General features: G+C 49.1%; 1 protein-coding gene across 1 annotated transcript; it reads left to right on the plus strand.

The window, feature by feature from the left end:
* Nucleotides 1-2,161: 2,161 nt before the first annotated feature.
* On the plus strand, nucleotides 2,162-5,302 carry TCF23 (transcription factor 23). Its single transcript, XM_049784681.1, has 4 exons — nucleotides 2,162-2,212; nucleotides 2,881-3,087; nucleotides 3,623-3,862; nucleotides 5,177-5,302. The coding sequence occupies exons 1-4, from the start codon at nucleotides 2,162-2,164 to the stop codon at nucleotides 5,300-5,302; spliced, it is 624 nt and encodes a 207-aa protein (XP_049640638.1).
* Nucleotides 5,303-18,449: the final 13,147 nt, after the last annotated feature.

An 18,449-nucleotide genomic window follows, 5' to 3' on the forward strand; every position in this document is an offset into this window, starting at 1 on the left:
CTGCGTGCAAGGCAACTGCCCTACTGCTATGCTATCTCTCCAGCCCCCCACCATAATTTTTATGACCTTGAGTGCCAATGACTATGACCAGGGTTCATGGAAGAGGCTGGATGGACACAGTCTGTCAAAGGTGGGTGTGTCCTGAGAGACCTCATAACAATCATCTTGTTTCTGGGGTGACAGGAACCTTAGATACCCCAGGCTATGCCCATTTTGTGTGCCAAGTATAGTTATTAGATTGTCCAACTCCTGGCCAGTCTTCCAGTTCTACATAGTCCTCTTCCAATGTCAGAAATGACCTGAAGTTTTTATTTATTTATTTATTTGGGAGTTTGAGGAGTCACATCGGATGGTATTTGGGCTCTTCTCCCAGCTCTGTATTTGGATTTATTCCTGGGGGTGTTCAGAGACTCATGACAATGCTTGGGACTACCTCCGGCTCTAGGCACAGGCGATCATGCTATGCCAAGGCACAGGCAATCATGCTATGCCAAGGAGAGAATGAGAATCAGCCACATGCAAGACACATGTTTTGCACATATCTGCACATGTCTGTGCTATATCTTGGTCCCCTCTGCTATATAGTTAAACCAGCTCCACTGTCATAATAAAATCAGCATAACATTGTCTCAAACACAGACAACAAGTAAACAACACAACAGAGAGCTCAGAAACAGAATTTTGCCTAAATTAGGTTATTTAATAGGTGAAAAAGTTGGAGCAGTGATTGAGGCAGGAGAAGATGGTGCTTGTGGAAGACACTGAGAAGACAGATAGGTTCCCTATATGGAGAGAGCAAAGCCAGCTCCCTATTATGGAGAAAAACCACCACTGACTTCCCACGTGGCACCACCTACAAAAATTGCTCAAAGACTCATCAGAAATCAGATAAGGGCAAAGGGAAACCAGGATGAGCTTGCTCTTTATAGTCAACCATAAAACTTGAAATATGCTTAATGTCAGGTGGCAGTGAGGCTGGGGGCAGGGGGAGCTCGGGCCTCTTGCAGGACTATTGCCTGAGCAGCTTGCAGCCGTTCTGGACATCACATTGGCAGAACTTTGTCCAGAAGCTCAGCATTCTGCTTTTAGACAGAGGTTTCAACAGTCTTTTTGTTTGTGTCTTTGTTTTTGGGTCACACCCGGCAGCGCTCAGGGGTTACTCCTGGCTCTACACTCAGAAATCATTCCTGGCAGGCTCACTCAGGGGACCATATGGGATGCCGGGATTCAAATCACTGACTGTCTGCATAAGAGGCAAACGCTGTACCTCCATGCTATCTCTCCAACCCCTCAACAGTCTTAGGTATACATTGATGGGGCCAGAGTGGTAGTACAGCAGGTAAGGTGTTTGTCTCACAGGCAGCCATCCTAGGTTTGATCTTCTGCGTCATATGGTTCCCCCAAATACCTCCAGGAATGGTGTCTGAATGCAGAGCCAGGGATAACCCCTGAGCATTGCTAGTGTGGCCCAAAAACAAAAATACTAGGATATATTAGATGGCTCCCTAAGAACAATGGTGCTCATGAGGCATTGGGTGGTAGCAGAGAAAAGGACTTGGAGACCACCTGTACATCAGCCTGAGGGGCCTTGGGTGTGGTGGACACAGTGTTATAACTTATAACACAAGTTATAAAATATGAAATGTATCTGGCCAGAACAATAGCATAATGAGTAGAACATTTGCTTTGCATGCAGCTGACCTGGGTTCGAACCCCAGCATTCTATGTGGTCCCCTCAGCACCTCCAGGAGTGACCCTGAGCACAGAGTCAGAAGTGATCCTTGAGCACCACCAGGTGTGGCCCTAAAAATAACAACAACAAAAATGTGTCCATGCGTCTAAAATTCATGCATATTGGGGTGAGAGCACAGCAGGGAGGGTCCTTGCTTTGCATATGGCCAACCAAGGTTCAATCCCCAGCACCCCACATGGTCCCCTGAGTCCCACCAAGAGTGATCCCTGAGCAGAGCCAGGAATAAGCCCTGAGCACTGCTGGGAATTAGTAGCTCAATAAAATTTATTCATGCAACAATAAAAAAAGAGTTTGGTAACCCTCCTGCATTTGTTATCCACTGCTGCTTTCTCAGACAGCTTCATTGGGTCTGCTTCTGAGGCAGAGAGCTTCCAGACTCTCAAGGCTCATGTTCTGAGAGCCAGTACCATGGTCGGGGAATATACCCAGTTCTCTGAAGCTGGAAAAAAGACCAACATTGTGGGTGTCTTCTCGGTCTCTTTTCTGTGTGTTCTCAAAAGCTTTCATGCATGCATGTATAGCCTTCCCTTTGGGATCATTGGGGGGACTGGGTTAGGGTCCAGCAGTGGTGCAGGCAGTAGGGTGTTTGCCTTGCATGCACTAACCTAGGACAGATCAAGGTTCGATTCCTTAGTGTCCCATATGGTTCCCCCAAGCCAGGAGTGATTTCTAAGTACATAACCAGAAGTAACCCCTGAGCTTCACCAGGTGTGGCCCCAAAACCAAAAAAGAAAAAGAAAAAAGAAAGAAAAATAAAAGGGTCCTAACAGACAAGCAGCCTCCTGGCAGTGACATGGCTCATTCCCTGCACTGGAACTCCAGCTTCCTAGGTAGGGCAAGTTCACTGCCAGGGTCCCCAGAACCCAGGGAGGAAGCTCCCACCCTACCCATCCTTCTGCTGCTGGGCCAGGCCCCGACCTCCTCCCGAGTTGGCCACTCCCAGCCTCTGGCACCCCAGCCAGTGGGGAGGCAGCAGAAGGCATTTTGTGGGAGCTGGGCCGGGTGGGCGGTTTCCCCAGAGGAAGGAGGGAGGCGAGACCTTGGTGGCTTCTGCTCCCCTAGACAGAGCCGAGGCAGCCTGGGATCAAGATCTCACCCTCGCCAGGACAAGGGTATCTCTGGCTTAGGCCAGAGGGGTACCCCCCATGCCAAAAGTGGGGTGTAGCCTGGCTCCGACCAAGCCTCAACTACTAGCAGGCTTGGACAAGAAGAAGGGCCGCCCAAGTCAGACCAGGCAGGACATGTGGGAAGATGCCAGCTGGAACCCCCAGAGGTGGAGCAGGGTTGCCCCCAACCCACGGGGTGCCAGGCTGAGAAGCCGGAGTGACATCAGGGTAAGGAAATTTTGGGTCTGCAGAGGGCAGGACTGAGAGGATGGGGGTGCTGGGACTTTAACTCTCCCTCAGCGTGAGCTGTTCCATCCTGACCCACCCCAACAGGGTGTGTTGGGTGTTTGGAAGAAGGCAGAGTCCAGCAGAGCCAGAGGCCAGGTTGGACTAAGGCCCAGTTTACCCCTCTCAGGAAACTGAGGCACAAGGGAATCTCCCAGGCAGCTCCCAGTCCCAGAGCAGAGCGGGAGGCCAGGCCAGTTCATGTCATTACCTCAGAGTCAGGGGTACAGACTGGCTGTGCTGGTGTTTCTCTGTGGGAACAGGGGATCCACCTCAGCAGTGGATTCCAGTGAGTGCAGAGAGAGGCCAGGGCTGAGGGGGATGCTTGGGAGAGAAAGGGATCCGTAGGCCCCTCTCCATGACCCTCACTCTAAACTGAGGCAGGGGTAAAGCTCCATCTCCTCAGGCCTTGTGCGAAGATGTTAGCAGCCTGTTGGTGGAGATGTTGAGGAACAGGCTGACACAAACTCCCATGCAGGAGGCCAGTCCTGAGAGCGCAGCTCAGGAGCGAAGCAGGGTTTGGATGCTGCGCCGCGCCTTCCTGGCCCTGCAGGCCGCCCTGCCCACTGTACCACCCCACACCAAGCTGTCCCGGCTCGATGTGCTGCTGCTGGCTGCCAGCTACATCGCCCACCTCACCCGCGCACTGGGCTGCGAGCTGCCCGGCCCTACCTGGACACCCTGCCTGCCAGGCCTTCGCTACCTGCACCCTCTTAAGGTGGGCCAGGGAAAAGGTGGGGCCCTAGGAGGGTGTTGTGGGGTCTAGAAGGGTGTTGTGGGGTCCTAGGAGGTGTTCTGGGGTGTAGGAGGGTGTTGTGGGGTCCTAGGAGGGTGTTGTGGGGTGTAGGAAGTGTTGTGGGATAAAAGAGGGTGCTGTGGAGGTCCAGGGAGAGTGTTGTGGGGTCTAGGAAGGTGTTGTAGGGTATAGGAGGGTGTTGTGGGGTCCTAGAAGGGTGTTGTAGGGTATATAAGGGTGTTGTGGGGATCCTAGGAGGATGTTGTGGGATCCCAGGAGGGTATTGTGGGGTGTAGAAGGTTGTCGTGGGGGTCTAGGAGGGTGTTGTGAGGTCCTAGGAGGGTGTTGTAGGGTGTAGGAGAGTGTTGTGGGGGTTCAGGGAAGGTGTTATGGGGATTCAGGGAGGGTGTTGTGGGGTATAGGAAGGTGTGAGGTGTAGGAGAGTGTTGTGGGGTCCTAGGAGGTGTTGTGGGGTGTAGGAGAGTTTGGTAGGGGTTTAGGAGGTGTTGTGGGGTCCTCGGAGCACTATCTCTCACGAGGAGTCTGGACAGCTAGGACACTGGAGGACTTCCTTCCTTCTGTGTTGACAGCCTGGGATGTAAGATGGAAGCTCAGGCCAGGCCAGAGGAGGGTGACACCTACCCTGTTCTCGGGTCTGAACTTCCCCCTGGGGCCCTGCCTGCACCTCACTGCCTGACTCTCCCTGAACCCCCTAAGCATCAAATGAGTCGCAGTCCCTAAGGAAACCAAGGCTCAGGAAATCGAGTGGCTGAATGCAGTTTGACTCAGTGCCTCAGCTGACCTGGCCCAAGACGGAGCTGAGTTCCCCTATAGGGGGAAAGGGCCTTTAAGGCTCAACTACCAGCTCTGAAACAATGCAACACTGAGATGGTTTGTTCTTTGGGGTGACTGTACCTGCCTCACTGAGAGTAATGAGGTGCCAAGCCTGGGGGCACCTCTGCCTCACATGCATCATCCCGGGCCCAGGGTGTCCTGTGCAGGGAGGAGAGGACGAGAAACAGTTGAAGAAGGAGATATGAGAGTGGATAGTGTATGGGTGCTCATGTGGGGGGGCTGCCAAGAAGAGGGCAGAGAGTCAGCCTGGCATTTTCAGGGACTCTGCTTCTCATGTTGACCCTGACAGTTCCCAGTTTACAGGAAGTGGATCACATTGAAATCTGGGCCTTAGGTACCTTGGCTGGGCTGGGAGGAGAGGAGTGAGGTGGGGGGGGGATCTCCCTCACCCCAGATTTACTGATCCCTCGTGTGGCCACGTACCCCTCTCTCTTCTTGCAGAAGTGGCCCATGCGTTCTCGTCTCTACATGGGCAGCCTCGACACCATCATAGCCAGCATCTGGGGCCCAAGAACAGAGGCTCTGACCCATGCCAGCACCCCCTCACCAGCTCATGGAGACCAATAAGCAGCACACAGATTGGCTCCTGGACTTAAACTTCGAGGTCTGGGCCTTGCCTGTCACCGCACTATCTGCCCACATATGGCTCAGGCCCAGGAGCACCGTGTCCAGGGATCATCTGGGCAGCTGCTCTTCAGAGGGCAGGAAGGACCGGGGTCTGAAGGCGGGAGCTGGTCCTTCTAGACCATTCTGGCCTACAAGTCTCACCCATCCTCTGGGTGACACCATAGCAGCTCCTGGCATCCCCGGATGGGCGAGTCATGGATATTGATGGAACCATTTCTGGGACCACTTGGGTTTATGACCACTGTAAAGGCAAACATGGGAGCCATGGGGGTCACCTCGGGGGGTGCCAAAGAAGGTAATGTGCTTACTGGGACCTCATCAAGGTCAGCAAAACAAGGGGAATTAGGGAGCTGTCTCTGCATCATTATCTCCCCAGCTAACCTTCACTTTCACAGTTTCCTCTCTCTGGGGACCTCTCCACCACCTCCATTCCTGTCCTGCTCTGCCTCATCATCACAACTTTATCCAGAAAGCTTCCTGCACACTTCGGTTCTCACAACAGAATTGATAGTGTCATATTTTTTGGGGGGTCCACACTCAGCTATTCTTAGGGGTTACTCCTGGTTTTACACTCAGGAATTGTTCCTGTTGAACTTGGGGGACCATATGGGATGTCGGGGATTGAACCCAAGTCAGCTGCATATAAACTGCGCTATCCCTCTAGCCCCCCAGATGCAAAGTTGAGAGAATTTATCTCAACAACTCTTCTCCTGTAAGGGAATGAAAACAACCTGCAGGCTGTGCCTCTGAAGAAGTGACTGTGAGCCCCACTGTCTTGAAGGTCTCTTAGAGGAGAGAGACTGTTGATTCCTCTTTAAAGGCTGTGCTTTGGGGCTGAAGTAGTGGCACAAGCGGTAAGGCGTCTGCCTTGCTCACGCTAGCCTAGGACTAACCATAGTTTGATCCCCCGGCGTCCCACATGCAGGAGCAATTTCTTGCTGGGATTTTTGTTGGTTTATTTGTTTGTTTTTGGACCACACCCGGTGGTGCTCAGGGGTTACTCCTGGCTATCTGCTCAGAAATAGCCCTTGGCAGGCACGGGGACCATATGGGACACCGGGATTTGAACCAACCACCTTAGGCCCTGGGTCAGCTGCTTGCAAAGCAAATGTCCCTGTGCTATCTCTCCGGCCTGCCAGGAGCAATTTCTGAGCACATAGCCAGGAGTAACCCCTGAGTGTCACCGAGTGTGGCCCAAAACCAAAGCAAACAAAAAAGCAGAGGCTGTGCCTCACTCCTCCTGTTGCACTGAAACCTAACCTTTAGGGAGCTCCAGGGACACTGGGGTTGGGTGGGGGCTCCTTGTAGGACTTTTGTCTAAGGCCTTTCTGGGACTGAAGATCTTCTGGAAGATACGTCTCCAAATAAGACTAACCGGCTCTCCCCACCATCATAGCCTCCCAGGTTCTCCCCCAAGATCCTCTGTGTATGCCAGAAATCAGAGCCAGCTCTAATAGAATTTATCTCTAGCCTTGAAGACATTCTGTGAGGTCCCACCATAGAGTCTGTGCCTATTAAAAACAACTTTCCAGGGACTGAAGCAATAGCACAGATGCCTGCCTTGCATGAGGCCGACCTGGGTTTGGTCCCAGCATCCATTTTGGTCTCCTATGTCCATATTCCTGGATCCATTAGGAATAAGCTCTGAGCACAATTGGGTTTGTTCCTTCAACCAGAAACAAACAACAGACAAAAAAATCAGAATAAACAGGGGCTGGAGAGATAGCACAGTGGTAGGGCATTTGTCTTGCACTTGGCCAACCCAGAACGGACATCCCATATGGTGTCCTGAGCATGCCAGGAACTATTTCTGAGTGCAGAGCCAGGAGTAACCCCAGAGCACTGCCGGGTGACCCATAAATCAAAATAAAATAAAATATATCAGAACAAAAATAAATACCACCAACTTTCCAGATCACATGTGGTAACCAACCAGGTATCTCAGAGCCAGGCAGGAAGAAACCACCTTCTCTGCAAATGTTGGTGCCTCTGCACGGGAGCTGAGAGGTGGGCCAGTAAGAAGCACAGAGGTCACTGGAGGTGGCAGCTGCCATTACCGCCATGAGAGAGAGGAACTCTGGGTTCTGGTGTGATGATGAGTGGCTGCCCCTCTACAGGGCCACAGGGAAAGGGCTGACTCAGTGGCCCAGCAAGGCAGGGTGGAGGCAGCTGGCTGGTCGCTAGCAGCCACAACGCCAGGGCCCCGGCCAAGGCCAAACTCATAAATCTACCAAGGCTCCAGTGAGGGTTAAGGGGGACCAGTGCTGAGCTGCTTCTGGGTAGCCGCACGCAGCTCGGCTGAAGCAGAGAGCAGTTGGGGGGGAGGGATGCACAAGGGCCAGCTCCTACCAGACCATAAAAGTCCAGCTCCACAGGCCTGTTTTTAAAGCCAAAGATGGGGCCGAAACGATGGCACAGCGGTAAGGCATTTACCTTACACACAGGTCAGACCCCAGTTCAAATCCTGAATCCCAGCATCCCATATGGTCCCCCAAGCCTACCAGGAGCAACTTCTGAGTGCAGAGCCAGGAATAACTCCTGAGGGCTGCTGGGTGTGACCCAAAATCCATAATAATAATAATAATAATAATAATAATAATAATAATAATAATGCCAAAGATGGGAACTTGGTGAGGGAAAGAAGAGAAGAAGCCAATGGCTTTCCACTCCTCATTTCACCTGGACCTGGAGAGGGTGAACTGGCATGGAAGTGGGGGTGGGGGACAGGGAGCTCCTTCTCATAAGGGAGACTTTGACTTAGGGCCTGCCCCACCCCAGCCTATGACTAGTAACATCAGATAACCAGGCTCACACCAAGAGAGGACAGGAGGCTGAGGAAGAAGGAAGTTTGGGGGATGTGGGGAGTTGAAAGGGGCAGGAAGGAGCCCAAGAGACAGTTTTAGGGGTGCAATCTCTGGCCTTGCACGTAGTTCATCCCAGTTCAATCTGCAGCAATGTCAGGACTGATTCCTGATCAGAGTCAGGAACAAATCCTAATCATCCCCAGTGTGGCCTCCAAAGCCATGAAAACAAAACAGAAGCCCCCAAAGAACCCAATCATGATTGAAGGTTTGTTTTTATTTTGTTTTTGGGTCACATCAGCGGTGTTCAGGGGTTACTGCTGGCTCTGCGCTCAGAAATCATTCCCGGCAGGCTCGGGGGACTATATGGGATGCCGGGAATGGAACCCAGGTCCATTCTGGGTCGGTTGCTTGCAAGGCAAATGCCCAACCACTGTACTACCTCTCCTGCCCCAATGATTGTAGGTCTTAAGGTCGCCAGGACTCTCTCACAGAACTGGTTTCCTCAGTGCCTGGGGTCAAAGGTCACCTCCTCTAGTGGGGTACAGCACAGAGTAGGTGGGGACAGGGATGAGGCCCGGCTCAGGGCTCAGAGGATGGTTGGTACTCTGAGTCATGGTGCCATGACCATCCCCATCCTGATGGTAAGGACACTCCACCCCCCCCCACCCCCCCAGTTAGACATGTGTTGACTTAGGGGTAAGCTGCAGAAATACAGGGCTGGGCCCGGAGAGATAGCACAGTGGCGTTTGCCTTGCAAGCAGCCCATCCAGAACCAAAGGTGGTTGGTTCGAATCCCGGTGTCCCATATGGTCCCCCGTGCCTGCCAGGAGCGATTTCTGAGCAGACAGCCAGGAGTAACCCCTGAGCACCGCCGGGTGTGGCCCAAAAAAAAAAAAAGAGAAAAAAAGAAATACAGGGCTAAAGCTGTCAGGGGGCAGAGCTGACCCAAGCGCGTTCATGGTAAAGGTGGAGACTGCAAGTTCTATCTGAGGGGTGGGTGGGGGGATGAAATCATACAAAAGAGATCTGGGGCTGAAGAGATCATATAGGGTAAGGTGATTGTTTTGCCTGCAGCAGACCCCAGTTCTGATCTCTGGCACCAACCACCACCACCACCAGGAATGAGCCAGAGCACAGAGCCAACAGCCCATAACATTGCTGGGTGTGGCCCCAAAAACTCCCCTCAGGGAGAAAAAAAAAAGGGATAAAGCAATAGTATAGTGGCAGGGCGTTTGCCTTGCACACTGCCAACCTGAGACAGACCAGGGTTCAATCCCCAGCATCCCACAGAGTTCCCCCAAGCACTTCTAGGAATGATCCCTGAGTGGAGTCAGGAATAACTACTAAAGCATCACTGGATATGGCCCAAACCCTCCAAAATATAATTAATAATTGTTTTAAATTAAGTTTATTTAAAATTAAATAATTTTAATAAATTTCAGCACCATGCAAGACAAATGCCCTCCCTGGTTACTATCTCTCTGGTTCCAAGCTTGTTATTCCAGACCAGGTACTGGCAAACAATAGTTTCTGGGCCATATTCACCACACTCCAGCTACAAGTTATTTTTGTAAATAAAGTATTAATAAAACATGCTTACTTGTTTATATTCCTCTGATTGTCGTTTTGCTTCTGGACAGAGTCTGGTAGCTGAGGTAGATGGTAGACTTTACAAAACCAGACTGCTGCCCTGCTTGTCAAGCAAGGTGGTAGCAGAATCCCAAAGAACTCTGGAAGACTCTGAGTGATCAAAACTCTTAAGCAGTGCTGGCGGGGATGTGGAGAGAAAGGAACTCTTTTTCACTGCTGGTGGGAATGCCGTCTAGTACAACCTTTATGGAAAGCGATATGGAGATTCCTTCACAAACTGGAAATTGAGCTTCCATACGATCCAGCTATACCACTCCTAGGAATATACCCAAGAAACACAAAAATACAATACAAAAATCCCTTCCTTACTCCTATATTCATTGCAGCGCTATTTACAATAGCCAGACTCTGGAAACAACCAAGATGCCCTTCAACAGATGAGTGGCTGAAGAAACTGTGGTACATATACACAATGGAATACTATGCAGCCATCAGGAGAGATGAAGTCATGAAATTTTCCAATACATGGATGTACATGGAATCTATTATGCTGAGTGAAGTAAGTCAGAGGGAGAGAGAAAGACGCAGAATGGTTTCACTCATCTATGGGCTTTAAGAAAAATGAAGGACATTTTTAACAGTATCTCAGAGACAAGAGAGATGAGGGCTGGTAGGTGCAGCTCAGGACATGCAGCTCATCACATAGAGTGATGAGTGCAGTTGCAGAGATGACTACACTGAAAACTATCATAAATTGTGAATGAATGAGGGAAGTAGAAAGCCTGTCTCGAGTACAGGTGTAGGGGGATGGGGAGGAGGGAGACCTGGGAAATTGGTGGTGGGAATGTTGCACTGGTGAAGGGGGGTGCTCTTTACATGACTGTAATCATACAACTATAATCATGTTTGTAATCACGGTGTTTAAATAAAGATAAAAAATAACTCTTTATAGTACAGAATGCAAGTTGCCTTCTTTCTCTCTTGTTCTCTCGTTAGCAGGGTAGAATTTTCCAGAAACCATACCATGCAACTCTCACAACAGCAATGATAAGATGTTGAGGCTGACAGAATCCAGCCAGCTGTTCCAGCAGACATAGTTGCCAAACTGTAAAACCATGGTATTCTTCTCAGTAAATATTTTCCAGTGTGAAAAAATAGTTGTTCATATGAATGTTGAATCTACTCACATATGAGCTAATTCTTACTTTAAAATAAATATCTTTAAAATTCTAATCTCAAAATATCTCAATTTCTAGTTTGGGAAATATGAAGAAATATAAAGCATAAAAGCAAAGGTCCTTTGGGTCAGAGCAATAGCATTGCGGGTAGGGCATTTGCCTTGCAAGTGGCCTACCAAGGTTTAATCCCTAACATCCATATGGTCTCCCAAGCCTTTCAGGAGTGATTTTTTTTTTTTTTAGGTCACACTCAGCAGCACTCAGGGGTTACTCCTGGCTCTACGCTCAGAAATCACTCCTGGCAGGCTCCAGGATTCAAACCACCGACCTCCTGCATGTAAAAACAAACACCTTACCCCCATGCTATCTTTCCAGCCCCTGAGGAGTGATTTTTTGAGCTCAGAGCCAGAAGAAACCTCTGAGCACCACTGGGTGTGGCCCCAAAACAAAAACAAAAAATAAATAAATAAATAAATAAAGGAAAAAATCCTTTGGACTTGACCTTCAGAATGTCTAAAAGGGGGACCAGATCTAATGCAGTGTGTAGGGTGCTTGACTTGCACACAGCCGACCAGGCTTAGAGCACTGTCAGGAATGATGCCACCTGGGAATAAGGAGGGGAGGAAAGGAGAGGGGAGAGAGGGGAGGGGAGGGAAAAGGAAAGGAAAAAGAAAGAAAAGGAAAGAAAGAAAGATGGGGCTGAAGAGATAGCATAGCCGTGTTTGCCTTGCAAGCAGACGATCCAGGACCTAAGGTGATTGGTTTGAATCCCAGCGTCCCAGCTATTTCTGAGCAGATAGCCAGGAGTAACCCTTGAGCAAAGAAAGAGAGAGAGGGAGGGAGGGAGGGAGGAAGGGAGGGAGGGAGGGAGGGAGGGAGGGAGGGAGGAAGGAAGGAAGGAAGGAAGGAAGGAAGGAAGGAAGGAAGGAAGGAAGGAAGGAAGGAAGGAAGGAAGGAAGGAAGGAAGGAAGGAAGGAAGGAAGGAAGGAAGGAAGGAAGGAAGGAAAGGAAAGGAAAACCAGTATATATTTGCAAAAGAATACTGGTCTACTAAAAGAAAATCATGCAATTTGCCACCTTGTGGCCAGAATTAGATAATATCATGTTCAGTGAAATCAGCCATGAAGAGAGGCAGATACAGAATGACCTCGTGGGGCCGGTAAGGCAATAATTTTGCAAGTTTGATCCCAGGTTTTTGCAATAATTCATTCTCATAGGGTCTCCTGAGCACTGCCAGTAGGGATTTCTGAGTGCAGATCCCCAAGCAAACAAAAGAAAGACCTCTCTAGTATGTGGGTTCTAAGGAAGTGTAGTAAGGGAACAACAAACAGTCAAAGCAGCAGCATCTTGGGGGGGTGGAGCAATAACACAGCGGGTAGGGCATTTGCCTTGCACGCAACCTACCAGGGTTCGATCCCTGGCATCCCATATAATCCCCCAAGTACTGCCAGGGATGACCTCTGAGTTCAGAGCCAGGAGTAACCCCTGAGCACCACTGAATGTGGTCCAACAACCAAGAAAAGGCAGTATGATCTTAGAGCTGGGTCTAAAGAACTGAACTTACCATAACAGAGAGATAGATGAGGAAGGGAGGCAAAAGGACTTGGGGGGGGGGGTGTTATTGGGAAAAATGGAGGGAAAGGACACTGGTGGAGAGCGCGATATTGAAATGTGGAATACATGAAACCTTAGCACAGAACCGCAAATACAGTGTGAACACTGCTGGGTGTAACCCCACTGCCATCAAAAAATACAGGTGCCAGAGTGATAACATGGCAGGGAGGGAGCTTGACTTGCATGCAGCGGGCAACTTAGGTTTTTTTGTTTGGTTGGTTGGTATTTGGGTCACACCTGGCAGTGCTCAGGGGTTGATTACTCCTGGCTGTATGCTCAGAAATCACTCCTGGCAGGCTCGGGGGACCATATGGGATGCCGAGATTTGAACCACCGTTCTTCTGCATGCAAGACAAATGCCTTACTTTCATGCTATCTCTCCAGCTCCACCACTTAGGTTTTATCCTCGGCATCCTACATGGTTCCCCTAAGCCAGGGGTCTCAAACTCAATTTACCTGGGGGCCACAGGAGGCAAAGTCAGGGTGAGGCAGGGCCACATAAGGGCCTTACCAAATGTTCGCAATAAAAAATCGCATTAGTAAAAAAAAAAAAAATCGCATTAGTAAGAAAAAAAATCACAAAATATCGCATTAAACATTTGCATACCCTGAACGGAACTGCTCGGGGTATGCGAATGTTTAATGTGATTTTTTTCTTACTAATGCGATTTTTATTGCGATTATTCGGTAAGCGAATAATCACGAATACTGCGATATTTGAAGGCCGGTCGTGGGCCACAAAATGTTGTAAGGAGGGCTGCAGGAGTGATTTCTTTTTTTTTTTTTTTTTTTTTGGTTTTTGGTTTTTGGGCCACACCCGGCAATGCTCAGGGGTTACTCCTGGCTGTCTGCTCAGAAATAGCTCCTGGCAGGCACGGGGGACCATATGGGACACCGGGATTCGAACCAACCACCTTTGGTCCTGGATCGGCTGCTTGCAAGGCAAACACCGCTGTGCTATCTCTCCGGGCCCAGGAGTGATTTCTGAGTGCAGAGCAGGAGTAAGCCCTGAGTATTGCTGAAAGTGGCCCAAAAGCTAAAAAATAAAAGTAAAAAGAGAAGACCCAGATTGGTGGGCATCCAAGGGATTTTTTTTTTTCATTATAAATGTTTTGCTCTTTTCTTTAGTTAATTTTGGAGCTAAACTCAGCTGAGCTCAGGACTAAGCTCAGGGCTTAGTCCTGGCAGACTTATGAGACTGTATGGGGGCAAGGGTCAAACCAGAATTGGCCACATGCAAGACAAACACCTTCCCTACCATCCTGTCTCTCAGGCCCTCATTTACTTAGCTACCTTCTCCCCTGCCCTTACCTCGGAGTCCTGTTGCCATGAGGGGGGCGTCACCGTGTCTGGCCACAGCGCTCACACATGACTGGGGTGCAGTCTGGAGTTCCAGAGAACTGTGGGGACCCCTGTTCTGCTCATGTTAGTGGCCCCAGGGATTAACAAATATCGCAAAGCAGACACCTTTGGCCCATGAATCAACCTTTGGACTCTGCAGGATCTTTTGGGTCACACCCGGCAGCTCTCAGGGGTTATTCCTGGCTCTGTGCTCAGAAATCGCTCCTGGTAGGTTTGGGGAACCATATAGGATACCGGGATTTGAACCACCGTCAGTACTGAATTGACCATATGCAAGGCAAATGCTCTGCCACCGTGCTATCGCTCCAGCCTTTCTGAGGGATCTTTTATTTTCTTAAAGCATTGCAAGGATGACCTTTGTACAGGGTCATAGCCAGGATCATTCAGAAGTTTGACTGAACGTTTATGTTGAAATCGCCCCTCTGGCTTGTCTTCCCGGATTGTCACCACTGAAATTTCCTTCGAAGCCAAGGGATCCTCTATTTGGAAACAACTTCTAGCTCTTTTGAAATTGCAAAACCATGGAAGAAGATGACTTTTCTTGATAAAAGGTGATGAACAGGACTGACCACTTCTTCCAGGTCCTTTATATTCTCCTAACTTGATGCAGTCCTAGGTGAAAGGTTTGCTCCAGAGACACAGCCTCAACTCACACTCTGCAAGTGGAATTTGCAGAGTTCTATTCCAGGCTCCACCTGGTACTCTGAGCCCCACTGGCAAAGACCCTTCGAGCACCAAACCAGGAGCAGCCTCGAGCACTCGGAAATGTGGCCTAAAAACCAAATTGAAAGGAACCAAAGAAGCAATAGAACGAGACCAGTTACATTTATAGAATATTTTGCACCATGGGGCCAGAGTGGTGGCGCAGCGGTAGGGCATTTGTTTACCTTGCATGTGCTAATTTAGAATGGACCTCGGTTCAATCCCTGGCATCCGGGCCCGGAGAGATAGCACAGCAGGCGTTTGCCTTGCAAGCAGCTGATCCAGGACCAAAGGTGGTTGGTTCGAATTCCGGTGTCCCATATGGTCCCCCACGCCTGCCAGGAGCTATTTCTGAGCAGACAGCCAGGAGTAACCCTTGAGCATCGCTGGGTGTGGCCCAAAAACCAAAAACCAAAACAAAACAAAAAAAAACAATCCCTGGCATCCCATATGGTCCCCCAAGCCAGGAGCGATTTCTGAGCACATAGCCAGGAGTAAACCCTGAGCATCACCAGGTGTGGCCCAAAAACCAAATAATAATAATAATAATAATAATAATAATAATAATAAAATATTCTGCACCACCTGCTGTAAAAGAATCAGCTGCCTTGGCACTGGCATGATTGTATAGAGCACAGGGCACTTTCCTTGCCAATTTGGGTTTAATCCCCGACATCCTATATGGTTTCCCAAGCAACTCCAGGAATGATTCCTGAGTATAGAGCCAGGAGTAACACTTGAGCCTTTACTAGGTGTGGGACCGGAGAGATAGCACAGCGGTATGGCATTTGTCTTGCACACAACTGATCCAGGATGAACCTGGATTTGATGCCTGACATCCCAGATATTACCCCAAGCTTGCCAGGAGTGATTTCTGAGTGCAGAGTCAGGAGTAACCCTGAGTGCCACCGAGTGTGACCCCAAAACCAAAATCAAACAAAAAACAAAAAATATGCAAAACAAAACAAAACAAAATCCAACTGCCTTTTAGGACTTGTGCAACATAAGTTCTATAAAACATTATGGAGGGACTGGAGAGAGTGAGTGTACAGTGGTGAGGACACTTGTCTTGCATATAGCTGATCTCTGGCACCCCATATGGTTTCCTGAGCCCACCAAGAGTGATCCCTGAGCACAGAGCAACAGAGCCTGGAGTAAGGCCTGAGTACCGCCAGGTGTGACCCTAAAATCAATTAAGATGCCATGAGACTCTTACCTCGAGAACAGTGTTAATGGTCGATGATGTCTATAGGCAGACAGAGAAAGGGTCCTTATTTGTGGTCTCTAGCTTTATTCTCGGGTGATGTTTTTGTCTTAAAGGGACCCATTCAAATGGCCAATTGTTGGTCATCACTGTTGCTGCCATTTCTCAAGTGGCCAGTGCTAAAAAGAGCATGAGAGTTCAAAGATACTTTACATGGGGTTTATTCCTGGCTCTATGCTTGGGGGGCAATGCCAGGGATGGAACCCAGGTTGTCTGTGTGCAAGACACATGCCCTACCCTCTCTCCTATCTCTCTAGTTCCTAGAATTCAAAAGATTTTTGTTGTTGTTGTTGTTGTTGTTGTTCTTTGGCTTACACTGGGAGGCACTTGGGGATTATTCCTGGCTCTACACTTAGAAATTATTCCTGGCAGGTTGGGAGATCATATGGGATGCCAGGGATCAAACCCAGGTCAACTGCATGCAAGGCAAATGTGTTACCCTCTGCTCTATCGCTCTAGCCCCCAGTTCAAAGGTTTTTTCTTTGTATGGGGCTACACTGGGCAGCACTGGGCGGCGCTCAGGGGTTACTCTTGGCTCTGTGCTCAGAAATCATTCCTGATGGTGCTCTGGGGACCATATGGGATGTCGGGGATTGAACCTGGGCCTGTCCTGGATCAGCAGCTTGCAAGGCAAACACCCTACCACTGTGCTATCACTTCAGCCCCAGTTCAAAGGTTTTTATTTGAATGTTGAATATGACTTTAAAGCTCATTCTAATCACTTACCAAAGACCTTTGGCTTATTACCATTGCTCAGTTGCCGAAGTTGAACCAAGCAAGGAGAATGATGCCACAGAGCAGCATTAAATTAAGTATGAGGGGCCAAACTGATAGCACAGCGGTAGTGCATTTGCCTTGCATGTGGCTGACCCAGGATGAACCTGGGTTTGATCCCCAAACCCTGGGTTTGGTTCCCTGAGCTTGCCAGGAGCAATTTCTGAGCTCAGAGCCAGGAGGAACCTATAAGTACAGCCGGATGTGATCCAAAAAATAAAAACAAAGAAAAACATTCGTTTTTTTTTTTCCTTAACATGTTTTAAAACTAAGTCTTAGATAACATGGTTACAATAGTGTTTTAAGTGTATGATTCTCGGGCACAGAGTTATTACACCCAAGTGCCACCAAAGTACCTCGTTCACTTCTTCCACATGCCTATGTGGCTCTTCCACATGCCTATGTGGCTCACCACCCTTCAAGAGGAACATTCTTTTTCTTTCCTCTCTTTGTTTTGAATCCTGGTTCTGTCCCTTATGGTCCCCCACGCCACCAGGTGGAAGCCCTGATTACCTTCAGGTGTGGTTCAAATTCCAAAACCAACCAACCGCCCACAAAAATGCAAACAAAAGAAACTACAAACATGTTTGTAATTATGGTGCTTAAATAAAGATTAAAAATAAAAGGAGCGGAGCCGGAGAGATAGCACAGCGGTAGGTCGTTTGTCTTCCATGCAGAAGGACGGTGGTTCAAATCCCGACATCCCATATGGTTCTCCCTCCTCCCCCGAGCCTGCCAGGGCCGATTTCTAAGTGCAGAGCCAGGAATAACCCCTGAGCACTGCTGGGCTTGGCCCCCCCCAAAATAAAGCATAACAAACAAACAGAAATACCACGAAAATATTTCTCTTCTTATTTATGTATTAATTTATTTATTTTGGTTTCCAGGTCACACCCAATAATAGCAGTCCCTGGGCACTGCTTGGGGTAATCCAAAACCAAAGACAGGGCCGGAGCAATAGTATAGCAGTAGGGCATTTGCCTTGCACTCAGCGACCCAGGATGGACCCAAGTTCAATCCTTAGCTTCCCATATGGTCCTCCTAAGCCTGCCAGTAGTGATTTCTGAGCCCAGAGCCAGGAGTGATCCCTCAGTGCAGCTGAGTGTGTCCCAAAAACAACCAAAAAAATAAACAAAGACAAATACCAAAAAATAACACAAGATTAAAGAGCTTTTAAAACTGGTTAGAAATAGGTGCTAGGTGCTGAAGAGATAAAACAACGGTTAAGGAGCTTGGTTTGTACCCAACCAACCCTGATTCAATCATTGGCACCAATATGGCCCCCTGAGTCCTGCCAGAAGTGATCTCTAAGTGCAGAGCCAGGAACAAGCCTTGGCACTATTGATATGACAAAAAGAAAAAAATTGGTAACAAGGCCAGAGAGCTAGTTCTGTCCCCTGGAGCTTACCTTTCCATCAGGAGACCAGGCTGGTAGCAAATACAGAACTACATGATGATCTAAGCACAGTCAGGATTAGCCCCTGCACACCACTGGGGGGCTAAACCCTACCCCCAAATACTTTCATATTGGGGTTAAGCCTCACATAAGATTTGGGGAATAATTCTATTTCTGTAGCGGGGGGATGGGTCACACCTGGCAGCGCTTAGGGGTTCCTCCTGGCTCTACGCTCAGAAATCGCTCCAGACAGGCTCGGTGGACCATATGAAATGCCAGGATTCGAACCACCATCCTTCTGCATGCAAGGTGAATGCCCTACCTCCATGCTATCTCTCCAGCCCCGAATTTGGGGGATAATTCTATCTGTATTGAATGTGATGGAAATGTTCTGGAGTGAGAT

This window comes from Suncus etruscus, chromosome 12 (genome assembly GCF_024139225.1).
Source record: "Suncus etruscus isolate mSunEtr1 chromosome 12, mSunEtr1.pri.cur, whole genome shotgun sequence".
Lineage (NCBI taxonomy): Eukaryota > Metazoa > Chordata > Mammalia > Eulipotyphla > Soricidae > Suncus > Suncus etruscus.